Raw genomic sequence first — 21,229 nt, 5'->3', positions numbered from 1 at the left:
ATATGGCTCCGCTGCCTCAGATTACCAATTCTACATGTTATTTTGGTGTTTTTAGTCATTTAGAAAACACCACAAAGTAAAATAGGTGTTTTAGGAATTCCGATTTTTTATCCCCATTGACTTCAATGAGGATCGGAAATTGGAATTCCCGATCGCCGATTTTCAAGTATGATTGGACCGATCCTTTCCGATCTGATTTTTAGGGTGACCGATCAACCCTATATAGGATTCATTTCCTGAACTTTATAGACAAGGCTGAAATTTGGCTAGAACAAACTAGATTTATTGCTGTGTAAAAAATGTACAGTAGTATGAATTTTGGGCACTACAAATACTCAGTTATATTTTACGGCAATTTTTGTTTGTATTTGGAACCATTCATTTCAAGGCTAGAAATTTGCAATCAAAAATTGAATTCAATTATATAACACAACACTATATGTTGTAAGGTAAGATTAATCTTGATTTTGTAGAAGGCAAAGTGAAAATACATCATAATGGAAAAGTACCCGAACAAAAAACAAAACAGGATTTAGGATGGGAAAACAAACACCCCAATGACTTCCGCATCCCAATACTGTTTATTCTTAGAAATTAACATAATTCCCATCATGAAAAATATACTCTATCCATTACTATCACATACTTTAAAAAAATGTGATTTTAGTTATTTTTCCCAGCAAAGGTAAAAAGGAAAGAAAAAAAAATGAACAAAAAAAAAAAACCTACATATAAATCTGATATTCTTCTATTAGAAATTGTACTTTTGATATATGTGATTCTCAACTCTTTAACCCTGTTTTCTGCACAAGAAATAATGGGCATGAATAGGAGATGTCATTTTGGATTCTGCAGTTCACTGCTCTGTACATTCTTGTCTCCGAATATGGAGCATATAGTATGTGATAAAACTGTAAAGTGTCACAGTTGCTTGGCATATAGCTGCTCGAGCATGCCAACGCTGAGGCCAGACATGTGCAATCCAACCGTACAGATATGCAGTTCTCCTGGGGACAAACACAACAGATTGCATTTTCTTTAGTTCTCTTGGACAGCTCCGTAAAGACTTGTATCCTTCTTGTAAACTTCAGTGTGCACAGTTCCAATAGCACTTCACATCCTCAGAGGGGAGCCATTTCACAGCTTCTGGAATGTCTTGGCTGATATGTGCCCCCTATATTTTACAAGTGCAGAACATTATTTCCTTTAGGTCTCTGGATGCTCAAGGATGTGCAAGTTACATGTGCAGAGGTAGTGCAGTCAATTCAGTTTATTAAATGTTTTTTGTTTTCTCACAACTTGTTTGCCAATGATGAGATATTTTAAAAGTTTTCTGGAAGAGTAACGTTACGCAAAAGCCACTGCTGAGAGTGGCTGCCATTACAGTCTCTGATGCTGGGTACTTGGCTGTCTTCTTCTGCAGCTTTGTCCAGACACTGGTTGCTATTCACATGGATTAACGTTAATTTCTAGAGAAAAGGAAGAAAAGACATTTGAGAACCTTACACAGAAAAGCTTTCCCATATATTATAATAAACTATGTCTCCGCTCCATTATTCTGTAACCTGTACTTCATTGTCTCAGAAGGCCACTTTAAACTCACAAAAAGAACCTTTGCATCTCCATCCTTCCAACATTCCGCTCCTCCTCCTCTTACTTGATTTAGACAAAGATCAATGAAGTATTAGTTGTATTTGGAAAACAGGTTGTCGGTTTCTACAGGGCCAATTTAAATTGTAATTATTTGCAAAGAAAATTCTCTATCCAATAGAGATTTCTATAGTCCGTGCATAGTGGCCATTGCTCAGGCCATGAAGTAGAGATTTGTGAATCTGGCCTAAGACTCATTCTTCACAATAATCCCCAAACTCCTCACTTCTCCCCAAATATTCCTTTAGGTCAATGTCCTTGACTGTAGCTAACAGGATTTCACTATTCTATAACGTCCCAGCTAGTGACGAGCGAGTATACTCGTTGCTCGGGTTTTCCCGAGCACGCTCAGGTGGTCAATGAGTATTTGTTAGTGCTCAGAGATTTAGTTTTAGTCACCTCAGCTGCATGATTTGCGACTGTTAGACATCTTGAATACATGTGGGAATTCCCTAGGAACCAGGCAACCCCCACATGTACTCAGACTGGCCAGTAACTGTAAATCATTCAGCTGCCATGATGAAAACTAAATCTCCGAACACTAACAAATACTCGGGAGATCGCCCGAGCAATGAGTACACTCGCTCATCACTAGTCCCAGCCACTTCTAGTAGATTTTCACAACACATGGAGGTAAAGAAAAAAAAAAAGTACAGGAGCAACATCTGCAGTACTAAAAAAAAGAAAGAAATAGACATAGCTAAACGAAAACCATTAGAAAGGATAAGATAGTGCCCAACTTGTCATGGCGTCCTGTCTCTAATTACAGTTAGACCTTGTTGATTGATAAGAATTTCAGTACAGAAAGTACAAACGTGAATTACACAGGAGGTATCAGTCCGAACTACTGGGAGTAACAAGAGCCCAGACACTGATACTTTACCACCATGATTCGTGGTCTACTAGAGTAAGAGAATAGGTGGAGACTGAGTTTAGAAGGTGATACCAGAAGCAATTCAAAGGCCAGGAAGGAACTTCATCATATAGCAAATACGCTCAAGGATATTTTTGTTTGCTTTCCTCTGGCTCAATTGTAAATGATAAGCATAAAAATATTTTTTTTTTCCAACATGCATGTAAGAGTTAAAAAAAAATAAAATAAAAATAGATGTATTTATCAACACCACAACACTTGAAAAGGAGGAAAATTAATATTGATCACATGACTTCCAAGTGATGATTTACCGTAATGTAGCTCAAACATCAATAATAACATTCTCAGAATAGAGACACTTCTGTAGCTGCTAGTAATAATACACTCTGTCAATAATGAGATCAAATTAAATTCATTCATCCCCTCTGAGATGTGCCGATCTCCCAGGCCCCATTTCACTAGATATTCAGCATCTATGAAAATATTCAGTGGTCTTTTTGATTGCTGCGGCACAGAATGAACAAGGCCCAGTGTCTTAGACAAAGACAGACACTGAAACGTACAAATCCGAAAATGAGGAATTTCTGCAGTGGTAAACAACCCTATCTTTAAAAATACTAATGAGAAGTATTTCCATTGTAAAACAGGAGAAGACTGCTTTTTTTTATGATCCTATTGGGAAGACCGTGCTGGAATAAAAGTAAAGATCTTGAAAGCATCTGTTCACATTTGTATAAAAGGTGCTGCCTGGCAGGTGCTCGAACGCATTAGATTAGTGGGCTGTGTGCCATGTTAGCACTCAGCCTGACACAACTTGGCAGGGACTCTCACCACCTTCATAATTAAAAAGGACACATTAAAGTGTAGTTTGTTCTCACAATGTGAAAAAAAAATACCTAACTGCCAGGAGGAAAAGAAACATTTCACTTTTCTACATACTTACCTTCTGGAAGAGAAAGAAGTGTTTAATATGAAGCTGTAACAGCTCTGACACCAGACGACTGGGAGGGATCTCAAGTAACCCCACTTGTCAGAAGTCAGTGCTGTTTATCAGCATCATGGAAATATACAATGCTAAGCAAAAGTTTTAGGCAGGTGTGGAAAAAATGCTGTACAGTAAAAACGCTTGAAAAAATAATAATAATGTTAACTAAACTTGTAATTGATAAAACAAACTAAGTAAATGATGATAAAGAGAAACCAAAATCAATGTTTGGTGTGACTACCCTTTACCTTCAAAGCATCAAAACAACAATACTGCTAGGCACACTTCAATACTATTTTGAAGCAACTCAATAGAAAAGTGCAGATATGATCTTTTGACTGCCTGCTATAGCATTTTAATGCAATGTTGCGGTGACCAAAAAACCATAATTCTGATGTTTTGACTTTTTCTCGCTTTGCCGTTTAGCGATCAGGTTAATTTTTTTTTTTATTGATAGATCGGGCGATTTTGAATGCGGCGATACCAAATATGTGTATGTTTGATTTTATTTTTATTGTTTTGTATTGAATTTATCTTAAATGTTTTAAAAACATTTATTTTTACTTTCGGCATGCTTCAATAGTCTGCGTAGGAGACTAGCAGCTGCCACAACCCGATCGGCTCTGCACATAGTGGTGATGTTCAGATCGCCTCTATTTGTGATCACGTGACATGGGTCACTGGTGTGCGTTATTTCCCGCGCGATTGCCAGAAAAGCAATGTAAATGCCACTGTCAAGAGTTTGACAGTGGTATTTAACTGGTTAATAGCCACGGGTGGATCGCGATTCCACCCGTGGAAATTGCGGGCACATGTCAGCTGTTCAAAACAGATGTTGACATGTTCCCGGAAAAATGTGGGCTCATCGTCGGAGCCCACATCAAAGGGAGGGAGTCCAACATTGGCGTAAATGTAAGCCTGATGTCGGAAAAGGGTTAAACATTGGTTATAAAAACAAAAAAGATATGTAAAAAAATAAATAATGGGTGTAATACGGTCTTTACTTTGTAACAAAATACGGTCTTTCTGGGTAGATTGCGGGGCATGTGCAATATTGTAATAGACACCGGTTGCAACACCTTCATGCCTCAGGTGGGATACACCTTATCAGGTTTAGCACGGTCTTTTGAATTCTGATGCACATTTTGATACAAATACATATATAGATCCGATGGCCTGACCTAGTGCCTTTTTCACCCGTATTGGTGCATTGACATAACAACACTGAATCCATGTGATTGTTTGATATCATGTGCGAGTGCATGGTTATACAACTATAGACAGTGACCTCAATATCTCTGTGTTTCCCTGAATGTGTTTGTTTGTAATGTTGTTTATACATATATCGTTTGATAGACAAATAAAATTACAAACCTTTTTATATGCACTTATGTACTCCGTGTCCTCCTATTTTGTTATGGAGTCGATATAAGATAGAGTGACTAAAAGTCATAAAATATATCATAAATTGAGTTCAGTAGTACAACGCAGGATGTGCTGTAAATGTTTCCAGAAGAATTTGGGAAAGTTACTAAATGCCCTATAAATGTCTGAGGTTCGGGGCTGTTAGCGGAGATGAACCTGCTGCACTTTATGTACATGCTCAGTAGTGACCAGTGCTGTGGGGTCAGGGGAAAATCGAGGAGTCGGAGGTTTGGCTGACTGACTCCACAACCCTGCTAAAAACAAAACTGCCATGTAAGACTGTTCTTGGAAAACCAAGTATTTTGTTCTGCTACCAAAGAATGATGAATATATTCTGGCTTGGAAGGCGATACAGCTTCACAATACTCACCACCGGATCATACTCCCATAGTTGATTGCCTCTTAAATGGTGGCATTTAAGCATTATGACTGGGCCATTAAGCTTGGAGACATCTAAACATAAATCATCTGTGCGGATTTCTTTGCTAGCTGTGTAGGAAAATACCTAAGAAAAACAGAAGAATGTACATATATTTAATAGGCATCTTGAGCACAAAATATTTGGCAGTCCTTACTATTATGGCATACGCAAACACACATGACAAGCCGAATTTGTTGTAGTGTTACGGTATTGCTTATTTCAGCGGTGGAACAATAGTAATCTGTTCAGAATTTTACAGCTGCACAACAGATTCTACTTTATGTCATTATTTCTAACAACTATTAAAAGTCTGGTAAAATTTAGAATATTTCAGTTTTATATTGGATCACGACGTTGTTTTTAACCGCAATACAAAATAACTACAGCTCATTATACCTGGTTTCCTCCCATTCCATGGCAGTTGAAGATACCGACTTTTTCATTCTCCTTTCTTGCCATATTGTCCAAGCACTGATTTGTTTCCACATTTCTGATCTGGGTAGACACAAGAATAAGTACATTTATCTTTGAATCATAATAAGTGACCAATATGGGAACACAGAGGCCCAGAAAAGATCTCATAGATGTACGTGTCGCAGCACGCACCATTGGCATGGAATATTTAGAGGTCTTGCTGAAACCATCAGATATCCATGCAGCTCTTCTGAATGACTTCTGACTAAGCAGGGAGAGTGATTGTTTAGGGTTAGAAAAAAGGGTCCATATGTTTTTCCTGAAATAACACCTATGTGTGTGGGAAGTGCCCGATATTACACTTCACCCCTAGTTACTTGGATGGGGCTAAGCTGAATTAATAGTCCTATCCAGTCAATCAAAAACGTGCAGTTTCTGGATATTTCAGACACTATCACGGCCATCACTCCATTCCGATAGGACATTGCAGAGCCCCGTTAAAAGGATTGGTGGTGATCCTGGAAATATGTCATAACTTACAATATTGGCTTAACCCCAGTAAATAGCCTTCTTTAATTACATTTGGTATAATCTTTCAAACAAAGGCTTATCCCACTAAGACATGTTCATAAGACATGTTCATAGCCTCTTAACAGGGCATGGGGTACCATAAAGGAGGAGGAGGGTCCAAGGTCGAGGACCCTCTCTGAGAAAGAGCAGAGAGTTGCTAACAGCAGTCCATATTTGAGACTAGGGAAATGTCGAGGTTGCCATGGCAGTCTGCCATTGGGACCTGGATGCCAGGCTTCCCGTCATAAAAGGGATGTTGGTAAGGCAGTTTCCTTTAAACCAATTAGTGAGAATCTATTGGAATTGGTAAACATTTTCCTCTGAACGACTACTCCATTTCAAGGACAATCACCTCAACTAATGACGTCTATAAAGCATACTACGCCTTTAATTTGCAGATTGACATTTCTTATTTCAGTAATTTAGTTCAGAACCCATTTAGGACATATAGTCAATGAGTTCATTTTCTGACACCTTCTCTTACGGCTTTATAGTGTTCTTTAAAATCCAGACTATAAGGGTTGCATTTAACATTGCCGGTAACCAGGGAAAGTGCAGCTATCAGTGAAAGCGGAGCAATAATTAGTTGCCATGGGCAACCAAACTCTGTTTTTGTTATGCAGCGTAGATTAATTAGGCCCTTTATAGAGTATATATAGAGGAGGTTTACAACTCTGTATCTAGTGCCAATACATATCTACAGTGGCAGGAGTCACAAAACTGGATGCAGCACAGGATTATATTGAGCCGTTCCTGTTACAATATATCCAATGTTTAATATTCAGGAATCTCAGTGAGTAGAACACATCACACATCATACCTCTCCCAAAGAAAAATAATGACGCGGTATCTGGGAATCGGGGTAGACATTTTCTAAGTACCAGGCAAATGGTTTGCATTGTAGTTTATGCCTCAAGGAAACTCTTGTAGATATGTCCCCATAGTCCACTTTAGTCACACCTGAAATGATGAACACAAGTATTAGCCTGACACTAGTCATAACGGATTTAACGTTACAGGGGCTGTCTGTAGGGTGACTGCAGACTTATTGATTTAGACTACATAACCCTTTTAACCTCAAACTGAATTTTATTGAAGCTCCTGTCTTGTGTACAGTCCTGGCCAAAAGTTTTGATGAACGTGCCAATAAAAGTTTACAAACTTCCAATACGCTGATAATTGTGCTTCGGTAACCATACACATATTGCAGTAAACGATCTAAAAATACTGCAGAAACAAACGTAAAACCCAAACTGGCAGTCCCAAAACTTTTTGCCACAACTGTGCATTTTTTCAGGTACAATAATTTCATAGAAATTTGAAGAACCGACATTTATCTAAACGTTTGCTCCCAGATTTTTGAGCAATTTTCAATATTTCTTGTTGTAAAGCAGATAAATTTGGAAATCACGCACTTAAGCTGGAGTCACACATAACGATATTGTTAACGATATCGTTGCAACGTCACGCTTTTGGTGACGTAGCAACGATCCTGCTAACGATCTCGTTATGTGTGACAGCGACCAACAATCAGGCCCCTGCTGGGAGATCGTTGGTCGTTGGGGAATGATCAGGACCATTTTTTCGTCGCTGATCACCCGCTGTCATCGCTGCATCGGCGTGTGTGGCGCCAATCCAGCGATGTGTTCACTTGTAACCAGGGTAAATATCGGGTTACTAAGCGCAGGGCCGCGCTTAGTAACCCGATATTTACCCTGGTTATCATTGTAAAAGTTAAAAAAAAAAAAAAAAAAGTACATACTCACATTCTGAGGTCTGTCACGTCCCCCAGCGTCCACAGGGTTAAAACGGCTTTCGGCAGGAGCGCTGCTAATGCACGCGCTCCGGCCAAGAGCTTCCCTGCACTAACCGTGTCAGCGCCGGCCGTAAAGCAGAGCACACGCTGTTACTGCCGGCGCTGACACAGTCAGTGCAGGGAAGCTCTCGGCAGCAGCGCGCGCATTAGCAGCGCTCTTGCCAAAAGCAGTTTTAACCCTGTGGACGCCGGCGGGGGACGTGACAGACATCAGAACGCGAGTATGTAGTGTTTTTTTTTTTTTTTACTTTTACAATGGTAACCAGGGTAAATATCGGTTTACTAAGCGCGGCCCTGCACTTAGTAACCCGATGTTTACCCTGGTTACCCGGGTGCTGCAGGGGGACTTCGGCATCGTTGAAGACAGTTTCAACTATGCCGAAGTCGTTCCTCTGATCGTGGGTCGCTGGAGAGAGCTGTCTGTGTGACAGCTCCCCAGCGACCACACGACTTACCAACGATCACGGCCAGGTCGTATTCCTGGTCGTGATCATTGATAAGTCGTTTAGTGTGACTAAAGCTTTACACCAACATTATTTTTATTATTTTGAAAAGACCTAAAAAAATAAAAATAAAAAATAAATCACAAGAAGAGGGGTTAATCTTTCATTGTGAAGCACTACATGTTTATGAATGCATTTCTAAATAAAAGGCAGAAAAAACAAATCACATATTCAGTGTCATCATAGCGGTCTTAATGCCCAGAACGACCCATGGTGGATACATCACTCACGGACTGTGTCTGGATGTGGCACACGGGCTACGGGTCTGAGCTCTCTACACCTGCAGCATCTGCCTCTAGCAGACGGAGCTCCAATCACTTCTAATAAACATGTAGATGCCGCTGTCAGTATTTAAACGGTGCAGTGGCCGCTGCTCGCAAGCGCTACTGGCTCCCCATGACACGACAGCCGGGGACAGCTGACGACCCCTATAACTGCAATCTTGGTTCCTCTGATAGAGATCAGCCATAGTCTATCCCTCCTAGTAAACTGTAATTTACAATACATTCTTCAATACGGCACTGAAGTATATAGAACAAGCAATCTAAAGATCTCAGGCTCAAGTCCCCTAAGGTGACAAGAGAACAGGGTGAAAAAAAATAAAATAAAGTACATTTTTTCCGTTATATCTTTATAGATCACCCCATTTCCCCATATTAAAACAATATTTGGTATTGACACGTTCATAAACGTTCGGTATATCAAAACATATAATTACCCTGTACAGTAAATATCTATAAATCTATATGTATATATCAATCTATATCAATACACATCTATATCTATATAGAAATTACCACACTTTCCTAAAAAAAATCCAATAAAAAGGATCAAATTGTGACATTTACCCCAAAATGGGATAAACAACTGAACATACAAAAAAGAAGCCCTTACAGCTTCATTCACAAAAATATAGGAGTCTTGGAAAACGGCGTGAAGCAAATACAGTACATTTATATTGCAACCTTAATTGTTAACATACATAAAAAGGTGCAATATTTAATATTAAAGGGAACTTGTGAACTACAGTAAGTCATGCTGACCGAATTTACAGTAGTAAAATAGTCCTGCAACATAAAGATGTTCAATTAGTTATTTTTTTTGCAAAATGCGAGATGCTTATATTTTATAAAGGTAAACTCAATTTCCTGAAATTTCAATTAATGTAAATAATCATCTAGCTTTTAAATTATGAATTGGATTTGTAGATTTGAGCTTCATCACTATGCAGAAAAATTATTTTTTACTTGTGGCATCATTGTATTTATTATTCATAGCCCATGTAACAGCACATTATTTTTTAATATAGCAATCAAGACACTTCATTTGTTTTCTATGATCAAACAAGTTGCAGGTGACCTCCTTTAGTTGGAAATCTTATTAAAATTAATAAGATTGCCTTTATTTTTGGCGAGTGTCATTTGATTGGCCAATTAACTAAAAGGATTAAAAAAAAAAAAAATCTTGTTATCCAAAACAAGGTTAAGGTCCTATATACAGTAAATTATGCTATTTGTAACAGGAGACGAGTTATGTACATTCATTCTTATGTGTCTGAACCAAAAGAAAAAGGAAACAAAACGTAAAAGATACAGAATTTCAAGACCTGACAAAAGAAAAATACTATTAAAAGGGTCTTTTCATAATCATTAATGCATAAAACTGCATAGTGCTTACAAAAACAAGAATTGAGGGAATTATAGGTATAGTTTACTGCTCATTGCCTAGGCTACCGGACACCTACTGTCTGTGGTGGCTGGTTTTGTAGGCAAGGAGAGGGCCCACGCCGGCAAGGAGAGGGCCCACGCCGGCAAGGAGAGGGCCCACGCCGGCAAGGAGAGGGCCCACGCCGGCAAGGAGAGGGCCCACGCCGGCAAGGAGAGGGCCCACGCCGGCAAGGAGAGGGCCCACGCCGGCAAGGAGAGGGCCCACGCCGGCAAGGAGAGGGCCCACGCCGGCAAGGAGAGGGCCCACGCCGGCAAGGAGAGGGCCCACGCCGGCAAGGAGAGGGCCCACGCCGGCAAGGAGAGGGCCCACGCCGGCAAGGAGAGGGCCCACGCCGGCAAGGAGAGGGCCCACGCCGGCAAGGAGAGGGCCCACGCCGGCAAGGAGAGGGCCCACGCCGGCAAGGAGAGGGCCCACGCCGGCAAGGAGAGGGCCCACGCCGGCAAGGAGAGGGCCCACGCCGGCAAGGAGAGGGCCCACGCCGGCAAGGAGAGGGCCCACGCCGGCAAGGAGAGGGCCCACGCCGGCAAGGAGAGGGCCCACGCCGGCAAGGAGAGGGCCCACGCCGGCAAGGAGAGGGCCCACGCCGGCAAGGAGAGGGCCCACGCCGGCAAGGAGAGGGCCCACGCCGGCAAGGAGAGGGCCCACGCCGGCAAGGAGAGGGCCCACGCCGGCAAGGAGAGGGCCCACGCCGGCAAGGAGAGCGCCCACGCCGGCAAGGAGAGCGCCCACGCCGGCAAGGAGAGCGCCCACGCCGGCAAGGAGAGCGCCCACGCCGGCAAGGAGTGCAACTCTGAGAACAAGTAATCCCATGATGAACAACACGAATAACTGAAGTGTGGAAGTGTGTAATGCTATGTATTTTATGTTATATCTAAACATAACTGCAGCAAAATCAAGAAGATTTGATGAAAAGCCTGGCATCACCCAAGATTGAATATTTTATTGACAGTAAAAAGTACTTAACTGTGATACACAATAAAGTGACTCGAATAAAAAGATTGATCTCACCAGGTGAAATGATGTAAAAGAAGTTCTTGAACTCATCCATCCACACTTCCGCCAACCTCCTATTATTCTTGTTTATAATCTGACCTGTACCACCTGGAAAGGTATATGGAGTAGCTTTCCGAAAAACATGACCAACATGCGAACAAGTGACTATTTCAAGTGTACCACCGCACTGCCATATCTAGAGGAAAAAAGGGCACAAAGCATTAGGTAGAATCCTTTTTGTGATTAGAATATGATAAAGAGATAGTGACATCTTTCACAAATACACACACGAGCTGTTAAAACAGAGAACAACTCGCAGTAATCATATCATGAGTATAAATTTGGCTTTTTGTTATACTTGCCCTAAATGAGATTTCTAAATTCTCCCCTCCCCAAATATCCATTCCAGCATCATATGTCCCAATTTCCTGGAAATAATCTCTGTCAATTGAAAAGAGGCCACCTGCCATAGTGGGAGTCCTGCAAAATATAAAATACATACAGTATATAGCAATTAATTAAATTTATGCACATTTATGTATACCAGCCTTCAATGGGGAATAGTAACATTTGGTTTATGCACCAGAAGCCAATTTGGCACAAACACAAAACTTTGGCGCAGTACAAATATGGAAAGATACTGTAGAAGTCTGCGGTAGTGCCGCTTATCCCCCAATGGATGATTATCAGTAATATGCAGCACAATCTTATACTGAAGTGGTTCAAAAGATTTTTAAAGCACAGGCAATTATTAATGCAACCCGTGTGTTGCTTTTTCTATCACCTATTGATTACCTGTCTGCCATACAGCCATGAAGCCCCAACACACGATTATGAGAAGTCTATCTTCTGCTAGGGCCTACACTGTTGTATAGGATTAACCCCTTAATGACCAGGGGTAATTCAGTTTTTACATTTTCGTTTTTTGCTCTCCTTCCTAGAGCCATAACTTTTTTATTTTTAGGTCAATACGGCCATGTGAGGGCTTTTTTTTTGCGGGACAAGTTGTACGTGTGAACGACGCCTTTGTGTTAACATATAATGTACAGGAAAATGGGAACAAAATTCCAAGTGAGGTAAAATTGCAAAAAAAGTGCAATTCCACAGGTTTTTTTTTACCATGTTCACTAATTGCTAAAGCTGACCAGCCATTATGATTCTCCAGGTCATTATGAGTTCATAGACACCAAACATGTATAGGATCTTTTTCATTTAAGTGGTGAAAAAAATTTCAACGTTTGTAGAAGAAAAAATAAATTGCGCTATTTTCCAATACCTAAGAACCTACAAATTCCTGAGAGCATAATGCCCCATAACAAATGAATATAATACACAAATAACCATAAAAAATCAGTCACTTTATTAAACAACAATATATAGAAAAAACATACAGATATGAGGATAAGGTGTATGATAAAAAACAGAACACATACATATGGGAATATGCACATACATATAGGCACAGACCATGAGTGCCGTATAGAATAATATATGCAAAGTGCAAATCTAGGGTTACATAGCACACACGTGTGTGCAACTACACTAAACAGTGTTATAAGGTAGCAGGAAAGCTATACCAACATAGCTAAATCCAAAGGGAAGGCTAGATAAATGCAAACGCCTATCCACAATAAAGCACAGACTACATCTATATACATGTGCTAGACATAAAAAAAGCCCAAGCGTCAAGGTAAGTGTGACATATAATCCTATCAAGATGCTAGCTGGGTACACAGCCCCCCGAGGAAGCATCAAATACGCGAAACGCGCGTCGGGGCTCCAGGTAGGACACTCCACATTGGGTATCTGCACACTATGGGTAAGCATTAGACAGGTTGTAGGTTCTTCCCTATTGCGGTCATTATGTCCGGGCAGGTTTAGCACAGATAGGGGCCGCTGAGGTTGGAATGCTAGCATCTTGATAGGATTATATGTCACTAGGGTTGAGCGAAACGGATCGTTCATTTTCAAAAGTCGCCGACTTTTGGCAAAGTCGGGTTTCATGAAACCCGACCCGATCCCTGTGTGGGGTCGGCCATGCGGTACGCAACTTTCGCGCCAAAGTCGCGTTTCGTATGACGCGCTTGGCGCCATTTTTTTCAGCCAATGAAGGGGCAGAGAGAGAGAGAGAGAGAGAGAGAGAGAGAGAGAGAGAGAAAAAAAAAAATAATTCCCATTGGCTTTGCATTGGGTTTCGTGTTTCGGTCGATCCTCGACTTTTTGCCATAATCGGCCGATTTCACTCGACTCGACTTTTGAGATAGTCGGGTTTCGCGAAACCCGGCTCGACCCTAAAAAAGTCAAGGTCGCTCAACCCTATATGTCACACTTACCTTGACGCTTGGGCTCTTTTTATGTCTAGCACATGTATATAGATGTAGTCTGTGCTTTATTGTGGATAGGCGTTTGCATTTATCTAGCCTTCCCTTTGGATTTAGCTATGTTGGTATAGCTTTCCTGCTACCTTATAACACTGTCTAGAGTAGTTGCACACACGTGTGTGCTATGTAACCCTAGATTTGCACTTTGCATATATTATTCTATACGGCACTCATGGTCTGTGCCTATATGTACAGGTCCTTCTCAAAAAATTAGCATATAGTGTTAAATTTCATTATTTACCATAATGTAATGATTACAACTAAACTTTCATATATTATAGATTCATTATCCACCAACTGAAATTTGTCAGGTCTTTTATTGTTTTAATACTGATGATTTTGGCATACAACTCCTGATAACCCAAAAAACCTGTCTCAATAAATTAGCATATTTCACCCATCCAATCAAATAAAAGTGTTTTTTAATAACAAACAAAAAAACCAACAAATAATAATGTTCAGTTATGCACTCAATACTTGGTCGGAAATCCTTTGGCAGAAATGACTGCTTCAATGCGGCGTGGCATGGAGGCAATCAGCCTGTGACACTGCTGAGATGTTATGGAGGCCCAGGATGCTTCAATAGCGGCCTTAAGCTCATCCAGAGTGTTGGGTCTTGCATCTCTCAACTTTCTCTTCACAATATCCCACAGATTCTTTATGGGGTTCAGGTCAGGAGAGTTGGCAGGCCAATTGAGCACAGTAATACCATGGTCAGTAAACCATTTATCAGTGGTTTTGGCACTGTGAGCAGGTGCCAGGTCGTGCTGAAAAATGAAATCTTCATCTCCATAAAGCATTTCAGCCGATGGAAGCATGAAGTGCTCCAAAATCTCCTGATAGCTAGCTGCATTGACCCTGCCCTTGATGAAACACAGTGGACCAACACCAGCAGCTGACATGGCACCCCACACCATCACTGACTGTGGGTACTTGACACTGGACTTCAGGCATTTTGGCATTTCCTTCTCCCCAGTCTTCCTCCAGACTCTGGCACCTTGATTTCCGAATGACATGCAAAATTTGCTTTCATCAGAAAAAAGTACTTGGGACCACTTAGCAACAGTCCAGTGCTGCTTCTCTGTAGCTCAAAAGTGGCTTTACCTGGGGAATGCGGCACCTGTAGCCCATTTCCTGCACACGCCTGTGCACGGTGGCTCTGGATGTTTCCACACCAGACTCAGTCCACTGCTTCCTCAGGTTCCCCAAGGTCTGGAATCGGTCCTTCTCCACAATCTTCCTCAGGGTCCGGTCTCCTCTTCTCGTTGTACAGCGTTTTCTGCCACATTGTTTCCTTCCAACAGACTTACCATTGAGGTGCCTTGATACAGCACTCTGGGAACAGCCTATTTGTTGAGGAATTTCTTTCTGGGTCTTACCCTCTTGCTTGAGGGTGTCAATTATGGCCTTCTTGACATCTGTCAGGTCGCTAGTCTTACCCATGATGGGGGTTTTGAGTAATGAACCAGGCAGGGAGTTTATAAAAGCCTCAGGTATCTTTTGCATGTGTTTAGAGTTAATTAGTTGATTCAGAAGATTAGGGTAATAGGTCGTTTAGAGAATCTTTTCTTGATATGCTAATTTATTGAGACAGGTTTTTTGGGTTATCAGGAGTTGTATGCCAAAATCATCAGTATTAAAACAATAAAAGACCTGACAAATTTCAGTTGGTGGATAATGAATCTATAATATATGAAAGTGTAATTGTAATCATTACATTATGGTAAATAATGAAATTTAACACTATATGCTAATTTTTTGAGAAGGACCTGTATGTTAATATTCCCATATGTATGTGTCCTGTTTTTTATCATACACCTTATCCTCATATCTGTATGTTTTTTCTATATATTGTTGTTTAATAAAGTGACTGATTTTTTATGGTTATTTGTGTATTATATTCATTTGTTATGGGGCATTATGCTCTCAGGAATTTGTAGGTTCTTAGTATTGGGGAGTTTTGCCCCTGTTAATCCCCGTTGGAGTGCAATTAGCATGTCCTATAGAAGGGATTTGTTTACTTCTGGCTACGTCCTTCGTGTCAGTTTTTGTTTTGAAATTATTTTCCAATACCTGTAGTCTCCATATATTGTGTTCTGGGATCGGTTGAGGGCTTATTTTTTGCGTGCCGAGCTGAAGTTTTTAATGATACTATGTTCGAGCAGATATTACCTTTTGATTGCCCGTTATTGCATTTTAATGCAATGTTGCGACGACCAAAAAAAAAGTAATTCTGGCATTTTTCTTTTTCGCGTTACGCCGTTTAGCAACAGAGCTAATTTTTTTTTATATATTGATAGATCAGGCGATTCTGAACCCGGCGATACCAAACATGTGTATATTTGATTTTTTTTATTGTTATATTTTGAATGGGATGAATTACGCCACTTACGTAGATTGTCGGAAAGGGGTTAATGCACTTTATTTCAGTGTCTTTCTGTAGGTCTCCAGTACTGAACAGTATTCCAGAAGGATCACGAGTTCGGTCTAAGCATTTTAAAAATTAGAAAAAGGAAAATGGGCCACTCCAAAAATTTGGGCACCCTGAATAGTTAGTACTATGTAGCACCCCCTTTTGAAAGTATCACAGCTTGTAAACGCTTTTTGTAGCCAGAAAAGTCTCTTTCAATTCTTGTTTGATGAATTTTCATCCATTCTACTTTGGAAAGTACAGATTTTCAATGATGTTCAGATCAGGGGACTGAGAGAGTCATTGCAAAACCTTCAGTTTGCGACTTTGATGTAGTCCATTGTCGATTTTACCATGCGTTTATGATCATTATCCATTTGTAGAAGCCATTCTCTTTTCAACTTCAGCTTTTTTAAAGATTGTGAAATGTTTGCATCAAAATTTGTTGAAAATTAATTGAATCCATTCTTCCTTCTACAAGTGAAATGTTCCCCATGTCATTGGCTGCAACACAACCCCAAAGCATTATTAATCAACCCCATTCTTTACCTGAAATTCTGTGCCCTTTTCTCTCCACACATACCTTTGATAATTGTGGCCAAAGGGTTCCATTTTAACAGTCGGTCCACAGGACTTGCTTCAAAAATTCATCAGACTTGTTTAGATATTCTGCATACTTCTGAAGCTGAATTTTAATGCGAGGATGCAGTAGAGGCTTTTTTCTGACGACTCTTCCATGAAGGCCATATTTGTGCAGGTGTCTCTGAACAGTAGAACAATGTACCACAACTCCAGAGTCTGCTAAACCTTTCTGAAGGTCTTTTGAAGTCACGTGGGGTTTTGATTTGCCTCTATAGAATTTCCTATGAACAGCTCTCACTGAAATGTTGGTTGGTCTTCCAGATCTTACCTTGACCTCCTTTGCTGGTAACTGCCATTCCTTAGTTACATTTTGAAATGAGTAAAGAGCAACCTGAAAACACTTTGCCATCTTCTTATAGCCTTCTACCACTGAGTCAGCTTCCACCAATTTTATTTTCAGAGTGATAGGCAGCTGCTTAGAAGAACCCACGGCTGCTGTTTTTTGGCACAAGGTTAGAGAAGGCTGGGTTTTTATAAAGCCAGGATATTAGCATCACCCAGCCTCTCCGAAAGATGATAGTGAAAAAAACATAACCTCAGGCCATAACCCAGGCTAATTAACCCCTTTCTGACCTCGGACGGGATAGTACGTCCGAGGTCAGAAGCCCCACTTTGATGCGGGCTCCGGCGGTGAGCCCGCATCAAAGCCGGGACATGTCAGCTGTTTTGAACAGCTGACATGTGCCCGTAATAGGCGCGAGCAGAATCCCATGGAGGCTATTGAAGCATGGCAAAAGTAAAAAAAAAAAAAGTTAAAAAAAATGTGAAAAAAATAAAAAAAAAAATATAAAAGTTTAAATCACCCCCCTTTCGCCCCAATCAAAATAAATCAATAAAATAAAAAATCAAATCTACACATATTTGGTATCGCCGCGTTCAGAATCGCCCGATCTATCAATTAAAAAAAAGCATTAACCTGATCGCTAAACAGCATGGCGAGAAAATAATTCGAAAGGCCAGAATTACGTTTTTTTGGTCGCCGCGACATTAAAATGCAATAACGGGCGATCAAAAGAACGTATCTGCACCAAAATGCTGTCATTAAAAACGTCATCTCGGCACGCAAAAAAAATAAGCCCTCAACCGACCCCAGATCATGAAAAATGGAGACGCTATGAGTATCGGAAAATGGCGCAATTTTTTTTTTAGCAAAGTTTGGAATTTTTTTTCACCACTTAGGTAAAAAATAACCTAGTCATGTTAGGTGTCTATGAACTCGTAATGACCTGGAGAATCATAATGGCAGGTCAGTCTTAGCATTTAGTGAACCTAGCAAAAAAGCCAAACAAAAAACAAGTGTGGGATTGCACTTTTTTTGCAATTTCACCGCACTTGGAATTTTTTTCCCGTTTTCTAGTACACGACATGCTAAAACCAATGATGTCGTTCAAAAGTACAACTCGTCCCGCAAAAAATAAGCCCTCACATGGCCAAATTGACGGAAAAATAAAAAAAAAATAAAAAAAATATGGCTCTGGGAAGGAGGGGAGTGAAAAACGAACACGGAAAAATGAAAAATCCCAAGGTCATGAAGGGGTTAAGGTCTGGAACCTTGGTCAAAGTTATTTCTATCTCCAAGAGTGCCCAAACTTTTTCATCTGTTCATTTTCCTTTTTGTAATTTTTTAAATGTAAAAAAAAATGACTATGATATAGAATATATATATATATATATATATATATATATATATATATATATATCTGTGTCTATAATACACGAAAAGTGTCATTTAACTTTTAGAGATCATTTCATAGTCAAGTTGTTTAACTTCACAATAACAGTCATTTTGACAAGGGGTGCCACTATAGGCCCAGTAATTTCAATACGACCTGGTCTGTATATGTTTAAACTTTTGTCACTTATTTTGCTGCTTCAGGCTCCGATAGCCAAAAAGCGGCTAAAAGAATTAACCAGTCCACTCTCCTGACTTGGAAGCCTACACTATCTTACATATAAAATAAGAGGAAACCAACGCAAAAGCCATGAAAGTCAATACTTCAGGAAAATGCCAGCAGCAATACCTTTAGCAATATAGACAAGCTTTCGCCTCGCTTTCACTAGAGCATAATGCTGTCAGAAATCACATTCCCTAAAATAATCTTTCCTAAAGTTGTGGATAGCACCAATTAGCCAATGTGACACACTGTGGTAAGGAAACATTGTCCTGGTAATAGACTTGAAATGTGACCTACTCACTTTAAAAAATGTTCTTACAAGTGAAAGCTACATGACTGGAAGTCAATACTACGTCGTCTTGTTCCAGTCCCAAAACAAAATATTTGTGTTGCTGTTCCCGATAAATCCGGAGTAAAAATGTGTAAAGTGGTACATGTCTATTTTCTGTTCCAAGTCTTCTGAGCGGTATTTTTACAGGCATATTATATTCTAGCTTGTGTGTGGCTGCGTATTCATGTCAGCACAATGTACGGCACCCTGGGAACAGTGCTGGCACTGTCCGCACAATGGGCAGACATGAAACCTTCTTCTTGCGGGCAATGACTGCAGTGGATGATCATTACACAAGCTTTGGCTTGCAGCCACTAGTCTAAAAGACATGATCTGTGTCATATACAAACTTAATGTTCCCAGTGTCAGGGCGTGCTATGAAGGGCTTATTACATCAGCTATTTGTGCACATGAAACAAGGCTGGAAAAACAGGGCTTTTAAGAGGTTTTACGACTTTAGCATTAAAGAGTATTCAATTCTCCACAATAAAACTGACCTAAACAAACCAGATAAAGTGAGTGTGAAAAGAGCTAATAGGGAATAATGTGGGGGCCACATCTGCTGCGAGGGTCCTCTTTATCGTTGTATATCTGATACAGATTTCCTATCTTCCTACAAAACATTATAGTAAAGAGCATGGAAAAGACTAATTCCTGACGCCATACAATAATGCAATGAGTATAGATATAATAACGTCACTGTATCCACCCACGGCATTACACACATCGCATCAGCTCAAGGAAGGCAGTGAAGAAAGGACTCAATCCGCCATCTTACCTGACAGGAAGGGTTCGATCTCCTCTCCTCCGGTCCATTTCACGCTGGGGAACAGGGTACCATCTGAAGTTCAATTTCCAATTGAAGCCACCATAAGTCATGTCAGAACCGGCCATGTACTCAAACGTATCGTCGCTAATTACATCAATGATGGGGCAAACCACAGTCCTCCTTCATGACCGACAGAAAAAGAAATTGATATTTAAGATCATTTAGAAACTTAGTGCAGAAATCGTATACTTTATTAAATTTGTAGCTTTCATTCAATTGATTTTCAAGTGTATTTCTATTTATCAGTATGTCTACAATATACAAAAAAAAAAAAAAAAAGATTTAAACAATTTCTGGAGGAAATAAACAGTCAGTAATTATATATAATACCTGACAAAAACCTGTAACAAAAATTACAATAAATACATAAGTAACACTATGCAGTAATTGAAGGGGTATTCCCATCTCCAAGACCCGATGTAGTAGTTGTAATAATATTAATATTAGAAAATACAGCCAATTAGAAATGTAGTATAGTTCTTGTGATTCGCTATGTGCAGGGAATTGCAGTAGCTTAGGTGTCCATGGCTATGACCACTTAGAGCCAACTAAATGTCATATGAGTGGTTGTAACAATGGATACTGAAGCTACTGCAATGCCCTGTACATGGGGTAAGTGACATAACGAATATGAAGAACTATACTACATTTCTAATTGGAGGGATTTGCTAATATTACACCTACTACATATTGGGATAGGATCTTGGAAATGGGAATACCCCTTTATAGGTCAATAGAAACATCCACTACAGTAAGCAAAAAACAGAATTGATGCAAGGCATCTAAATTGCCAAAGTCAAGACCATTTCTTTACGAAGCAGAGGAGTTTGTTGATTGGCATTATGTTAGATGGGTCACCTGTGGATTGACATAAGACTGAAGTATTTCTACAGGAACATCTTGCCCGATCAGCAAGCATCCCGTGCTGGCTGCATGATTTTGGCCAGGTACATACGATACTGGGACTGCACCGCACAGGAGACTAGTCAGACAGGCAGGTCCCCAGTGACTTCTCCCCACCCTCTGCCCTTAATTGACAGGTGTTTCACTGTACACCAGTGTTTCCCAAACTCCAGTCCTCACGGACCCCAACAGGTCATGTTTTCAGGATTTCCTAGTACTGCACAGGTGATGGAAGTATCAGGAGTTCTCTCACTTGCGCAGCACTATGGAAATCCTGAAAACATGACCTGTTGGGGTCTGTGAGGACTGGAGTTTGGGAAATACTGCTATACACTCACACAGAAAGACCTGTCACCCAAGGGCAGCGGGTGCAGAGGGCTCATCTGTCAGACTAGTCCCCCGTGTAGCTGAGTCCCTAGAGGCCATGAAATGATGCTTTTCAGTGAATAGCTGCAGCGT

The 21,229-nt window shown here is 40.4% G+C and overlaps 1 protein-coding gene across 1 annotated transcript in view; it reads right to left on the bottom strand.

The window, feature by feature from the left end:
* Positions 1–261: 261 nt before the first annotated feature.
* The window catches only part of GALNT1 (polypeptide N-acetylgalactosaminyltransferase 1), a 154,555-nt gene continuing 133,587 nt past the window's right edge, over positions 262–21,229 (bottom strand). Inside the window, exons 6-12 of the mRNA XM_069730498.1 lie at positions 19,817–19,987; positions 11,742–11,859; positions 11,395–11,575; positions 7,160–7,299; positions 5,752–5,850; positions 5,305–5,439; positions 262–1,469 (exon numbers count right to left, since the gene is read on the bottom strand). Coding sequence (XP_069586599.1) covers positions 1,323–1,469; positions 5,305–5,439; positions 5,752–5,850; positions 7,160–7,299; positions 11,395–11,575; positions 11,742–11,859; positions 19,817–19,987 — 991 coding nt within the window. The 3' untranslated portion in view covers positions 262–1,322. The remainder of the gene's footprint in view (positions 1,470–5,304; positions 5,440–5,751; positions 5,851–7,159; positions 7,300–11,394; positions 11,576–11,741; positions 11,860–19,816; positions 19,988–21,229) is intronic.

Source organism: Ranitomeya imitator, chromosome 6 (genome assembly GCF_032444005.1).
Source record: "Ranitomeya imitator isolate aRanImi1 chromosome 6, aRanImi1.pri, whole genome shotgun sequence".
Taxonomy (NCBI): Eukaryota; Metazoa; Chordata; class Amphibia; order Anura; family Dendrobatidae; genus Ranitomeya; species Ranitomeya imitator.
The sequence above is the reverse complement of the archived record's forward strand: the minus strand, read 5'-3'. Positions and strand labels throughout refer to the sequence as shown.